This window comes from Scophthalmus maximus, chromosome 18 (genome assembly GCF_022379125.1).
Source record: "Scophthalmus maximus strain ysfricsl-2021 chromosome 18, ASM2237912v1, whole genome shotgun sequence".
In the NCBI taxonomy this organism is placed as follows: domain Eukaryota; kingdom Metazoa; phylum Chordata; class Actinopteri; order Pleuronectiformes; family Scophthalmidae; genus Scophthalmus; species Scophthalmus maximus.
In genome coordinates, this window is record NC_061532.1 from 9,839,587 (window position 1) to 9,854,336 (window position 14,750).

Genomic DNA, 14,750 nt, shown 5'->3' on the forward strand with positions numbered 1-14,750 from the left:
TGTTGCCATTGTACAGTTCTTTTCTTTATCATCTCTTCTTTTATTGGAGCAGAAAAATGTGACGAGCAGGGATCCAAACTGCAGAGGAGATGTTGCCAACCTCCATCAGTCAAGGTCACTTTGATCCTGTCTGTGACAGCCATTATCATATTTGCCATATGGACCTCTAATGAAGAGTAACCAAAGCTTCTGTCATCCGCGTTCTGTTGCTGTAACTGAAAAATAGGACTTGATGGGGCTTGTTTAGTGGAGTAATGGGATGTAACTGCCGGAGCTGCCCACTCTCTCCACCCACACCATCCACGCCGCGTCTCTGTCGCCTCTCTACCTCCTTCACAGTGATGGATCAAGGTTGTCACACGGCTCTCTTTGTCTTTGTGAAAGGACTAACCAGGGTGCAGTCATGTCTTTCCCCCTCATTTCTTCATTTCATCCGTTTCACCGGAAGTTGAGGATGGAGGGGAACGATTTGGGGGTGCATTGCTCGATTTTGAAGACAACTGGATAATCGTGTCTTTCATCATCCGCGCAAGAGAAAAAAGGAGACACGGAGCAACGGGGTTTTTGCATAAAGGCTAATCTTTGTAAATCTCTAGGAATCACACCACCTCTCTATCATTCTCTCCCTTGTTCACTTTTAATTAGACCTCATCTCCTTTTGCTCTCTCACGCGTTACTCCAGGAGCCTCTTGGGACCTTCCCCAACGCTCATGTTTCTTCTTTTTTCAAACAATCCTTTTTCTCATGTTCAAACACACACATATGCCAAAGAGAGACATTGTAACTATTCTGTTGCCATTTTCTGTCCTCTTTACCTCTTCATCTCAGTTGTTCTCTCTCGTTTGCGCCCTCTTCCCATCCCTCATCTGGCCGTGTTTATGCTTGGGAGTGCGATTTAATGGAGGAAAATGGGGTTTTATTAAAAGGAATCACATCAGAGGAAGCGTGAATGTTCTAAACCAGTCACAGAGCGGCAGGAAGCGAGGCACTGAATGGGAAGATTGACAAGATGACTCAGAGAGAGAGATTTGAAAAATCTGAAAATGGAAGCGCAACCAAAGGAAAGAAAGAAAAATAAACCAAAAATACGCTGGGCCAATGCAACATTAGAGAGCATTACAAAAAAGAAAGAGGGGAGGGAAGCACTAACAGATGTTGAGGTTAAAAACAGAAAGCAATCTCATGGACAGAGCGAAAATAACCAGTTGCAAGGGGGGGGGGGAGAAACAAGGGGTATTAGAAGGAAGCGTTGTTTGAAACACTGTTGGTGACATAATGTCATAAAATGAGAGGGTGTCTTTTCAAAAGCAGACAGAGAGCAGATACAGGCGCACAGAGATGCCTGAGGGCCAGACTGGGAGTTAAAACGTAGGGCCACTATAATGACTGTTGCACAGTCCTGATACGAGGTAGGAAAGAAACGGAAGATGGCAAAAATTGAGCGCAATTGAAGAGAACAAGTAAACTGGAGATTGAAATCTGCCCTGGTGGTGAGAGGAAGGCGGCACAGAGAGGGAGACAGTTTAGAGGCATGACAGGCTTGCTACACTAACAAGTGCTACAGCTAAGAATGACCCCAGTCTCCTCCACACAGTGAGGCATACCGCTTATAATTAAACACTGATATCAGATCAGTACTCTGTAACAGCTGATACCCTTTGCCCCGGTTTCAGCTTTGGTATCTGAAAAAGGACTGAAAAAGTTGGATCGCCGCGTCCTCATTAGAGTAGAGAATGACGAGGGGAGTGCACGGTGGCTAGGTTGTAATTAAAAAGTGAGAGATTTTACCATCTGAATCGTCTGCGGTTAGCGGGGGAATCTATCTCTGGAGAGCAGGGAAACAGATAAGGGATGGAGGGAACTCTGAGGATCTTTACTCACAGTTAGATCGATGGATTCCTCTCTCTCGTTGTGTCTAATTGCTCAGGCTCTGACTCAATGTGATTTTTGTTTTTCTTTTCTGGTCCTTTGTGTGTTTGTGGGCACATTTTACAAACGAAGGCATGCAGTCATTTATCCCGCCAGGAAATTTGGCGAGAGAAGCTGAAGATGACGAGGTCGCACCACCTCTGTGTTCTTGTGCACGTGCGCATGTGCAAGCAAGATGCCACGCTAACCGCTGTGTCAATGGGCTCTCCTCTAAGCAGTCATCACTACAGGGCCTCGCGACAGCTGCTATGGATTGGCTATTATCCACAGGTGGCTGAGCATCAATTGGCTGGGCATGCTGCCAGCATATAGGTGGTCGGATATCGATCGGTTGCTCTTCCGGATGAAATTTGATCAATATGAGTAGCGAAAAGCCAAAATCTTTCCTGCTTTATTGTCCAAAGACTAATGAATGGATATTAGTAGCGAATTGCGGGGCACTATGCAGTTTTGGATTGGTTTGAGCTGTTTTTGTTCCAGTGTTCATTGTTTGGCAGCAACAGTTTTTCAATTATGTGGTGCCTCGCAATAAAGAGTCTCTTTATCCACCCGCTGCCCAGTTATATTTGACGTGGCTGACTGGATTGTAAACAAGCTGGAGAGATACAAAGCAGTTCATTTACACAGCAAAACAGTGATGAACAACAGCTGTGCTCAAGTACAGCATCAGGAATAACCACAGAATGTCACATTGCAAAAATAGGTTTCACAAATATCGGCTATCAGTAGTTCTTCTGTGCTCCTGTGCTGCGTTGGGTTGCTGTCCATGTTACTTCTCCCACTTTCTGGAGTTTTCATAATTAGATGCCACGCTGTTAGAAGTTGAATTTGAGTGGGATTGTTTCATTATCCTCCATGACCTCTGTAGATAATTGTCTGTTATTGTAAAATTAGTCATCTTCTTTTAAAAGGCCAAGTGCCCCTCAGAAAAATAGGGTGGCACATTGCAGGGTCATTAAGGCAAATTTTCACCACAGCCAACTTTAAGACAGTAGTAATATTTGAAAAGGTTAGATTTTTATTTATACTAGCGACTTTGATTTACGGAGTCAGCGTGTCAGTTGGTTGATTGGTCAGTCTCTCACTTTACTGCTGACTGAAAATGTCTGGAAAAACGACGCGATGGATTGACAGTGATATCCGACTGACTTTTTCTATTATGAATTTTCTGCCACCTGTGTGGTTTAGCATGAAATCTTCCCAATTGTTGATGGGTTTCATGCATTTTCATGCACACACTCATGGACTTTGAACAGTATTTTTTTTTATGTCTTACAGTTTGGCTTTAGCTGTAGAATAAACATTATGCTTATCACAGAGCTGCTAGTGTGGCTGGAGACTGTTAGGGCCTTATCTCACACCAGACGCAAAGCAGCGTCAAGTGCAACACGAATGTCTTAGATAGTTACAGGATTATTGGATTAAATTTGCTTACTGCCCCTTTAAGTGCACGTCATTTAAATAGCAAATATATTACACCGATCTGAGCGCCCTTTGTCGTGTTGGTCTTAAAATGATGTGTGTTCAGTCGCATTGATATCTTGAGCTAGCAGAAAGCGTTTGCTTTTGACCATCAACAACTTATACACCTACATAGGCAGGTGAACATCACACACACACACACACACACACACACACACACACACACACACACACACACACACACACACACACACACACACACACACACACACAGAAAGTGTCTTTGCAAACTGCCAAAGTGCAAGCACATCTGGTGTCTGTGTGTGTGTGTGTGTGTGTGTGTGTGTGTGTGTGTGTGTGTGTGTGTGTGTGTGTGTGTGTGTGTGTGTGTGTGTGTGTGTGTGTGTGTGTGTGTGTGTGTGTGTGTGTGTGTGTGTGTGTGTGTGTGTGTGTGTGTGTGTGTCACCAGATGTGCTTGCACTTTGGCAGTTTGCAAAGACACTTTCTGTGTGTGTGTGTGTGTGTGTGTGTGTGTGTGTGTGTGTGTGTGTGTGTGTGTGTGTGTGTGTGTGTGTGTGTGTGTGTGTGTGTGTGTGTGTGTGTGTGTGTGTGTGTGTGTGTGTGTGTGTGTGTGTGTGTGTGTGTGTGAGAGATATAGTGAGATTCTGTGTGAGAAACTGTTTATGTGGGTGTGCAAAAGAGTTTGACAATATGCACCTGAACATCCAATTTTTTTATATTTGTTTATTCTATTTTGTCTTCTCATGTTTATATCTTGGTTAAACCTTTGTTGTAGATTTCTAAAGATATCTTATGTCCTATTATAAACATAGATAATAATATTTATTAGCGTACTAATTACATTCATAAACAATGTAAAATTGGCTTGGAAAAAAAGAAGAAAGTGTGAGCACTTAAAGCTACACACTAGCATGCTGTCATCACTCAATAGAAAAGCTGACTAAAGGGCTCGTTTCCTAAAAAGTCCCATTTTGCTGTCTTCCTCTTTCTCACTGGCTTCTCTCACTGTCCATCAGGTGGACTGCGCCCTGTCACTGGTGCGTCTGGGGAAGGAGCGGGAGATCCCAGGGTTGAAGCTCCTCTGTGATGACCTGGTCACCATGGAAACACTTGTGTATGAAACATCATGTGAACTGAATCTGACACTCAAAGATCTGCAGCAGTTGAGTGACATTGACAAGCTCCGCCTGCTTATGAACAATGTAAGTGGCATAATTTGCACCTTTCAATTTTTGCCATTCTCACCTTTTCCCTGGCAGACTTTTTGTCGTGATATGCTTCCTGATTGATTTTTAATTCACGTTCTCATATCATGAAGTTATTTAGGGAAGTCTGATTAAGTTGTTTGCAGGGTGTTATTCTCACTTGGCATTTCTGATGTGGCATATCTTAGCTAAACAGGTATAAGTAATCACCTTGTTACTGAAATGAAAGTAACTCTCCCTCTATCATTATTAATTTGCTTGACATATGTTCATAAATATTTTGATAGTTTTGCCATAATCAATTTTGAAGATTAATTAAGTTATGTTGATTATAAAACAACCTTTCTCACAGTGTTAAATGTTTCTAGTGCACAGTAACTGAGGTGTTCATTGTCAGTAAAAATAAGATGGCTTGTTATTTCCTGACAATTAAATTCATTCAAAAGTTCCATTGTGTGGTTACTTTAATCCTTGGTTGTTGCTTTAAAAAAAAAAAACATAATTTTTACCAGTTGCCAACAGAAAATTGCAGTTTGAATATGCATGAAATAGCAGTCCTACAGTAAATCCGTTTTTTATTTCTATGGAATCCCTGATATTTGACAACAAAAATGTCTGATCCAAAGGCAGCAAGAGAGCTATGAGAGCCGTTTGTGGCAGTTAGTTCCGTTACAAGTCCCCTTGGAGTACATAATATGAGCTGTCCTCTAAATTGTCGCTAATAACTGCCAGCTTTAGCCTGTGAGGACCAGTGCCAGTAGGATCTGCCATATAGGCAGGCAGCCAGCTAATGTTGTTGACTGCACTAACACATGCTGTTTGACTGGTACTCCCTTTGGGCGCCGAGTGAGTGTGTGTTTGTGGGAATGTTTACCAAACTTGCCGAGATTAAATCTGACTCTTTGCCCGTGTCTGATATCTTTCTTTATCAGAGACACAGTACAGCCAAGTTAAATATCTGCGGGGGGGGGGGGGGGGGTACAGGTTTGCATTTAGAACCTGAATATTTTTCCTCATCTCAGTTTTTCCTCTGGGTGCTCTCTTATCTGTAATGCCTAAGTCAGAGCTGGCGCAAGGTAGGTGCAAGGCTCTGCACATCCTTGACATGCATCCTTACAATTTTCAGCACAACCCACTTTCATTACTGTAGCTACTAGTAAGTTCAAGTTTAATCACAAGGAACATTTTCATATAAATATAGTAGTATTACTCTGTCAGGTAAGGTTTTTGTTGCATGACCCTTTAACATTGTAATTCTCAGCCACCTGAGAGAAGTCTCTTCTGTGGAAAAGATGAGAGGAGAAGTTTCTCACTCTCCAGGAATATATTTCCTAATGGCAGCAACACATGACATGAACCAACACATGACCTCTGGGTTGACTGGACACTTGTTAGGCTGGCTAACTTTAGCTGACACAATGTAGAAGGAACATTAGCAGGGTACCGACAACCAATAATGCAACGTGCTTAAAGTAAAAGAACTGTCAAACGTAGACATACATAGAACACAAGGTTTTGCTACAATAAAAAAAACAACTTTCATTTATCAATCATGGATTTAATTTCATTGGTGAATTACTTGTGAAAACATCCATAAGACATAATTATTAATATAATTTAATACATTGAATGTGCAGAACGTTTTTTGTTTTGTAAATGGCTATTCTCTCTCAAGATCACCATGTTTCCTTGCTGCAGGTCAGGACTCTACTTTGCTTTACAGCACCTTTTCACCAATATGTATCAATACAGGGCATGCAGTATCCGTTGAAAGAGATTAAACCATTATTTGGTGGGTTTTTGGTCACAAATGGTGATTATTTGAAACAAGATGAGAAATCATGGATTAAAGCAGTTATGCTGATAGTGTGAGTTTTGTCCAAAAGCTGTCAGAGAATTGTGCTGTAAGTAAACCTATTGGTGTGTGTTTATAACCATTTTAGTATTCTGCATGAACTGTGTCTTTAAGTAAATGCCCTTCTATCACCAGTCCGGCACCGAGCGCTTTGTGAAAGATGCTTTCCAGTGGATGGTGCCGTTCCTGCACCGATGTGAGGGACAGACAGAAGGTTCTGCCAAATCTTTGCTCAGAGAGTACCTGGTCAGCCAGGCCCAGCAAGACCTCACCCTGCCCCTCGTCATCTTCCAGCACTCCAGACCTGACGTAAGTATCACACGCACAAACACACACACACACACACACACACACACACACACACACACACACACACACACACACGCACAGAAGTGTAGAGGTCGTCACGCTAGGCTAACCATAAATGGAGGGACGGCAAAATGAAAGCACACACACACACACACACAGACACACACACAGTTTGTCATGTTATGCCAGGTGTCGTAGCCCTGTGCAATAAATGTTATATTTATGATGCCATAAGGGCGCAGCCAAGGACAGGTCTCTGGCTATTAAAAAAAAACATGCAGCAAACACACAAACACTCAAAAAAGGAAGAATAAACTCAAAATGATACATCACCTCGGTGCGTTTTGACAAAAAGATTACACGGTTAGTCATGTTGTGATACGCATGAACTGACGTCTCCAACCCTCTCCTCTCTTGCAGTGCCAGCAGAAGATCATCGGGGATCCGGACCAGCTGATGGCGGTCGCTCTGGAGAGCATCTACAGCTGTGAGAGGGACGACCAGCTCAGCCTCTGTTATGACATCTTGGAGTGTCTGCCGCAGAGGGGCTACGGGTCAGACACACAGACACAGGCTTACAGGGCCATGCAACACACACACGCAAAGTCAAGTGGCCGAACGTTGTTTTAATTACGTAAACCATGAAGCAGTCCAGCGCTGCCCCATTCACAAGAATACATCGGCCCCACAGCCTCTGTCCTTTCCTTCCACCTCTCCCTTTCTTCCTCTCTACTAGGACTCTCATGTCTGCATTGGCCTCCTTTCTATTCCTCCTCCGTCTCTCTCTTTCGTGCCATCAGTTGGCCTATTCAGTCTGTAGTATTTTCTACCTCCTACTATTGCCGCTTCCGCCCTCTCTTCCCTTCCTCCTCTGTAACAAATTTTGTTTTATATGGCGCGCGGGCCTGCCCTTTAAGCCTCCCATGAGCCCGTGTGGGCATTTAAAAGAGAGTGAATGCGAATCAAAGACTAAGAGGGAAAAAGGCAAGAGCACTAAAGACAAAATAAAGTGTCAGTGTCAGTGTAGCTTAAACGAAGTTAAATGATGCGTTCTTGGATGGATAATTCATCCTGTGTGCACCTTAATTGGAACATTGAATTAGTACTTTAAGGAGTGCTTGTTGTTTTTTTTGGCTGCAATGAAGCAACTTCTCTTGACTTTTTCAACAGGCTCACATAGCGCGCCTTAGATGTGACAATATGCATCTCCACTGCACACTCCCAGCAGGGGATAACTGCACTTTAACACGACTTTATCAAAGTGCTCGGGACAAGGGACACTCTCAGCCGAGGAGTCTGGTTGTGCTAACCTGCGCATTTTTTTTTTTTTTTTTTGCTATGTTAATTTAAAGCTTATCAGCTGCAAGGTAGTTTTGTTGCTCTTTCCACACATCTATGCTCATCATTTTTTTACTCTCATCCAAGTTAACAGATCTCCATTAAGTCTTCTACCAGCTTTTCTTTGTGATATCGTCATCAGTGTTTCTGCATTAATTCAACTTAGGGGAGCTACACATGTGCAATATTAATATGTTTAGTGCTACCGCTAGTTTGGGGATAGTTAGCTCGGTTGTCACCGTAACTTTCTGCCTCCACATCCTTTCAACATTTTCAGAAAGATAAAGGGCCCGCGTGTGACATAATAAGAAGACATAATAGCTGAAATAGACGGTTTCAGTGTCTTATTTAGCTCAAAAAGGAAAACGTAATTTATCTCTCCGAAAACAGTTTTAGACTCGGATGCTGCAGAATCAATTCGATCCTGTGTCCTGTTTCTCAAGTCGCAGTTGAACTGGCCACTGCACCAAAATCGGCACAGAGGCTGAAATATTCAGTGCTGTTCAGATGTTTTCTCTTAATTGTCATTTAATACGGAAGTTTAGCAGTTGAGCTTAATAACAACTGAAAATTGGGTATTAAAAATACTTGGCTGCATATAATACTCACTTTGCTAGACAGGCTTTCTCTCTGGCATATTTGGATTAGCAGGGCTGCAAGGCTGTACTCTACATGCAATGCCTCCAACTTCACATTCCTCCCAGGAGTGATTTCTCTGACATACTAAGCTCCAAAATTGCCACTGCAGCCCAGAATATTACAGATTTCTGAGCTTCGAGAGAAATGACGACTTAGTAGTTTCAACCCAATTTTCTGATTTTTTTATTTTTTTCCCCGTGAGACCGCTTAATTAGGTCTAAATCTGCTTAGAAGAATATAACATGCATTCACCCTGGCAGAGTGGGGGAATGTAGGGGCAGGGGATTAGGGGGTTAGAGAGAGAGAGAGAGAGAGAGAGAGAGTGATAGAGTGATAGACGGAGGGAGAAAAAGGTTTAAAAGAGAGGAGCAGGAGGTGGAGCAGCACAAACAGACACAAAACAAGAAGAAAATGATGCAGAGAAATGGACTGAGAGGTTAGGTTGTGAGTGTGTTTAAAAAACACACACACACACACACACACACACACACATACAGAAGGTTGTTTCATCGGGGTCAGTACTCTAGTGGGGTACAGGCCAGCCTGTCCCAGAATCTTTTGCCTCCATGCAAAGCATCATGGGGTTTTATTTTTAGTGGGGAATCAGAACAACCTCACCGTGGTAGGCAACACCCACACGTATACAGTACACTGTGTACACTTTAGATGCCTAATCACACACACACACACACAGGCATGCACTTGCTCACTGTGCACAAACTTCCTGATGCCGAGGAAATTTTAACTAAATGCTTATTTACGCTAGATTAATATATATATATATGTATATTTTATGGTGTGAACGCAAAATAACTAAAGCACTTGTGTATCTGTCATCCTACAGGCCAGAGACGGATATGACCGCATCACTCCATGATCAGGTGGACAAACTTGAGAAGCATCTCAGGTACGTCAACATATTCACACCATCTTTCAGGTTTAATTCCCCCATTTCCTCTGTGTTTTCCCGTCCACCCAGTGCAGCTGCACGAGCAGATTAGAGTTGCATTTTCAGACAGAAGGTCATTTCAGGCTCTCGGATATGAGGATTTGTTGCTTTCCCCCTTTCTCTCAGTTTTAATTGAATGTCTTTGGGCTCTGGAATGCTGGTTGGACAAACCAAGGATTCAGTCTGGTGCTTCATCCATATGTTTTTTGTTGCACCCATTTTCAGGGCATGTAAAGTGCCAAAGAGAGCAGCCTTTCAGTTTGGTGATTAATGCTGCATTGCTTGGGAAATGTTCACTTTGTAGCAGTGCTTATTACTTTCCTCCCCCATTATGAGGCTGATGGACATTTCTAAGAATGGGAAAAGACATGAATGCGCAGACACAGACACACACTGACATACACACACACACACACACACGCACACTATCAAAGGACCACTGTCTATCCCAAGGTATTCAAACAGCCTACGGCATTTTCTCCGTTACAGGTCAAACTCACCTACGTGTGTCTCTCTCTCTCGCCCTATTTCTGTCTCTCCTATTCTCTCTCTCTCCTCCACTCCTCTCCTCAGGGTGAACGTCTGTACATAGAGAAGTGATGAGGAGGAAGGAATAAGGATGAAGAGGGGGCAGGGGGAGGGCGGGAGGCCTGAAGCGAATGGGAATGTAGATGGTGTGGAGGAGGAGGAGGAAGCATCGACAGGAAAGCCTGTGTTACAGCTTAGTGTTGGCCTTTACGGACAGATATCCACACATATTTATACGCATGCACACAACGGATGCAAAAAAACACTGCCTGGGGAACCTGGAAAGTGTGTTCATGTAGGTGAAACCTTATGGCTCATTCACGCGTGCATTAACGAGTGTTCATCTGGTCACACTCGTAACCAGATGAATATGACAGTAAATGTGAAGTGTCTGCTCTCTGAGCGCCTCCAGAATAAAAGCTGTTTTCAGGTTCTGCCACTACCACTTGCTGGCACATTAATATGTGCACAGGAAACATGCAAACTCTCCTACACACACATTCACATTCAGGCAAATATGCACACAATTGTAAATATCAGGGCTTCTTGTCTGTCTTTCGCAAACGCACACACACACGCACACACACACACACGCACACACACACACACACACACACACACACACACACACACACACACACACACACACACACACACACAGACAGGCACCTGTTTATTATGGTAATGAGTTGCAGCAGAGGGTGAACATCTGTAGCAGCACGACCCTGTTGAGACCGGGGGAGCCATGCTAATCCTACACCAACACACATGCACTCTGTCTCCTTCGGATATGAAACTGCCAGTGTGAACATGCTCTTAGATGCACACAAACATACGGAAAGAGGAGCAGTGTTGTTGGCGTGCATTTTTATGATGTTGCTCTTCACTCTTGCTCTACACCTTCTCCATCTGCACTGTCGCTTGCAAATGACTTCCTGCTGCCAAAATAATGAACAGCTTAGAGCGCATGTAAAATTTCCCCCCCTCTCGTTTCTTCTCTTTTGACTTTTCCTGATACCTACAGCTGCCAACCGTCCCGTGTGTTTGCTGAAACAACACTTTGATTAATTTAACTTGAAAATGTGTGCTTCTGAATGTGCTCATACCTAACAGTGTGGTGGAGGTGCTGGAGAAACACGGTCTACAGAAACCCATCTCATATGTGAAGAACAGCCAGAACAGTGAAGAGGAAGCCCACCAGCTAATGGTCAAACTGTGCCGCCACACTGGCCGCAAGTAAGGAAATGCACACATACACAAAATGTCCTTCAAGATCCAATGAACATACAGTGTATTTAAATGTTGGTGTGCATCCAGAAACCCTCCAGTGAGCGAGACGGTGTGGAGAGGACTGCTGCAAGACCTGCTGGACATGCAGCAGAACGTCTACGCGTGTCTGAAACCAGAGACATGTCACCAGGTACAAAACCTCGGCAAAACACACATCACACTCTGATTTTTATTATAATGTTTAGAGTTAAAAATGTCTGTAATTAAAGGTGACAATCTGTCTGTATGTATATTTTGCACCTTAAATGACACTTAAATTGCCTTAACATTATGTCCACTGACATGTGAAGGGAATTACATTGATTATCTCGTTACAATAGCACCAGTGGGTGGGATATGTGTGGCAGCAAGTGAATATTTAGTCTTCGAAGTTGATGTGTTGGAAGCAGCCAAATGGGCAAGTGTAGGGATGTGAACGAATTTGACAAGGGCCAAATTGTGATGGTCAAACGACTGGGTCACAGCAGCTCTAAAACTGCAGGCCTTGTTGGGTGTATCCGGTCTGCAGTGGTAAGAACCTACTAAAAGGTGAACCGGCAAAACGGTCGTGGGCCTTGAGCCGCATTGATGTGTGTGGGGAAGTTTGCTGAAGAAGTTAATGCTACTTCTGATAGAAAGGTGTCAGAACACACAACCCTAATTCACACGTTAAACTGCACGTATCCTCCTCCTGAACCTCCTTGAAGCTCTTAATTCAGAGTTTTTTAAAATGACCATCTACAATGCACCTCATCAAACTATGTTAAAAATATAAATTTTTTTACATTTAATAATTATCTCTTCCTGCATGGTACTATATGTCTGCTTCTCCCTGACTGCTTCAGGTCTTTGTGGAGTCCCTGCTGTGCTCCAGCCGTGTGGAGAACGTACGTCTGGCAGGACAGCTCATGCACTGCTCCAAGGTATCTTAAATATGACTCCCGGCTCTACTTCAGAGTTAAACTCACGCTGCCCATTGGGGATTCTAAATATTAAACCGCCCTTGATGAATTTTAATGCCGCAATCTCCTTGATGTCTTGATTTTGAATTAATGGTGCCAGGTCAGCCAGGATGTTCCTGTCAATTTGTCATTCCGGGGGAAAGGTTACGCTCTGAAGGTGGCCTATGACAACAGCGTGGAATTAGTGTTGGCTGCTGCCAGAGAATACTTCAACTCCTCCACGACGCTGACGGACCCCTGCATGGGCCTGGCCAGGTGAGGAATAAACCATTTCCATTCTTTTGAGGACTAGTGGTTATTTTGACAATCCTCACTATTTCAAGGGGCTAGTTGAGATTCATTTACACTTCATTCAGGGAGATAAAAAATGTTAATAAAACAGTATTATGATAAATGTTTGGTTAGGATGTAATTTGATGTACAATCAAACTTGTACACAAAAGTGTATGTGTGCCATATTAAATCTTGCTTATTGTGATGTACAGTATAGCAATGTTTTTGTTCAGATTGCAGACCAGGAAAAAATAAATGGTGGCTGCTTTTATGTCTCTACATTATGCAATATGAAGTTTATAACAAATATTACTGTGTGTGTGTGTTTTACTTCCAAATCATGGATTTGGGGGCAGTGGGTGTCTAACCTTACCGTGTGTTCCTAGCTGGGAAGTGGAACAGCAGTTGGGTCATCAATCATTTATAGTAACTAACACATGAGCCTTCTACTGCTGCTGTGTATTTTTTGCCCGTGAATTTGCGATCTGACACTAGTTCACTAGTTTGTGAACATATGCCTATGTCCTGAATGGATGCGGTCTGTGGCTCTCAAGCAAGAGCTCACAAAAGGACAAAGAGGCTCTTCTAAAATAACATGGGGATCCCCTCCAACTGCGAAAGTGATCTCTCAGCATCACTTTGGAGAGACAGAAGAGTGGCATACTCACATAGAGAGACTGAGCGATGCCCATGTACTCACAAAAGAAAGAGGCAGGGCAATAACGGGACCTTCAAAATCTGAAAAAAAGGTTTTGAGTTCATAAATATTAGCTTTAATCTGCAATAATCGATATTCTTAAATCACACCATATCAAATAATGGGAGAATAATACAGTATGTGTTATATGAACAGGGTTGCACATAGTGACAAACCCACAAAGATTTATCACCTAACAGTGAAGTTTCCTTTGGTTCTGTATTACATCTTAGCGTTTTTAAGTTCATTTTTGGTGGGTTTTCATCCCTCAGCTTTAGTGTACGCTCTCTGAATGTTAACTGTCAGGTTGATAGACATTGTTTAGCGACTTGCTGATAAATACAGTGGAGCATCTGCAGTGGTAGCTATAGAGCCAAATATGTTCTATGCAGATTAAAAGTTAATGTCTCGGGTCTTGCAGAGATTTCACCAACAATTATGCAGGAAAAATGGCAAGAAGTCAGGGAAAAAAGCGTGATGAAAGTGATGATTTCTTTCGTTGCTGGTTGTCTGTATTTGTGAAAGCTCTTGTTGCAAGACCTTGAGTAGGAGAAAGCTGGAGCTTGGTTTGGTGTTGCATTGCTTTACAAGTGCTGACTTGTGTTTCCGTGTGTGTTTAACTGAGTATTTATCTGCAGATTACAAAGTACATACTGCAAAGCACAAACCGAAATAGAACTGTTCACTATAGTCTTTGCTAACGGCGGCGTCTCCACTCATGCCTGCAGCCACTCCACAGCATGAGTACATAATCAAGCTGCCCTTCTCACTATCTCTTGTTCGTTCATCCACAGCTCTTTCCTCTCCTGTCATTTGCCAGGACAACAGGACAAACCCCTTGTTCCTGGCAAGAACACCGGGCGTACATTAGGAGAGGGAAGCTGCGCGCTGAGTGTTTGCTGAGTGTATGTACTCGAGTAAACAATATGGAGCCACGCAGTTTTTTTAAGATGTATGGTTTGTGTTTTTCTTAAATAACACTGATAACTCTCCGTACCAGCAGGGCGCGGTAGTTTGTAAATGTCATTCAGAAAGGTATGCCGCAAATCTTTGGATCATGTTGTTCAGTTGATCCTCCACATCTTCGTTACAAACGGCCACGTCGACCCAGATTCACAGATGGGTGAAGATGAACTGGCTATGAGCCAGCCTCTTTAGTCTCGTGGGTGTGTATCCTCTTGATTCTCCTCATTTGCTTTCTTTCGTACTTCCGTTTTCTTCTCGTGCTCCGATTTGCTGAATCTGAGCAGCCAATCAGAGTGATCTCTTTCATCAAAGGACCTCGACGCCGATTCAACATGTTGAGTTGGCAGAAAAGCAGCTTATCGATGAGTGTAGGCGGCCAACGACTTTG

At 43.1% G+C, this 14,750-nt stretch overlaps 1 protein-coding gene across 1 annotated transcript in view; it reads left to right on the forward strand.

Annotated features, from left to right (window-relative positions):
* nbas (NBAS subunit of NRZ tethering complex) overlaps positions 1 to 14,750 on the forward strand; it is a 129,819-nt gene that overhangs the window by 35,313 nt on the left and 79,756 nt on the right. Inside the window, exons 24-31 of the mRNA XM_035617330.2 lie at positions 4,389 to 4,574; positions 6,568 to 6,741; positions 7,162 to 7,295; positions 9,563 to 9,625; positions 11,309 to 11,431; positions 11,513 to 11,615; positions 12,310 to 12,387; positions 12,527 to 12,681. Coding sequence (XP_035473223.2) covers positions 4,389 to 4,574; positions 6,568 to 6,741; positions 7,162 to 7,295; positions 9,563 to 9,625; positions 11,309 to 11,431; positions 11,513 to 11,615; positions 12,310 to 12,387; positions 12,527 to 12,681 — 1,016 coding nt within the window. The remainder of the gene's footprint in view (positions 1 to 4,388; positions 4,575 to 6,567; positions 6,742 to 7,161; positions 7,296 to 9,562; positions 9,626 to 11,308; positions 11,432 to 11,512; positions 11,616 to 12,309; positions 12,388 to 12,526; positions 12,682 to 14,750) is intronic.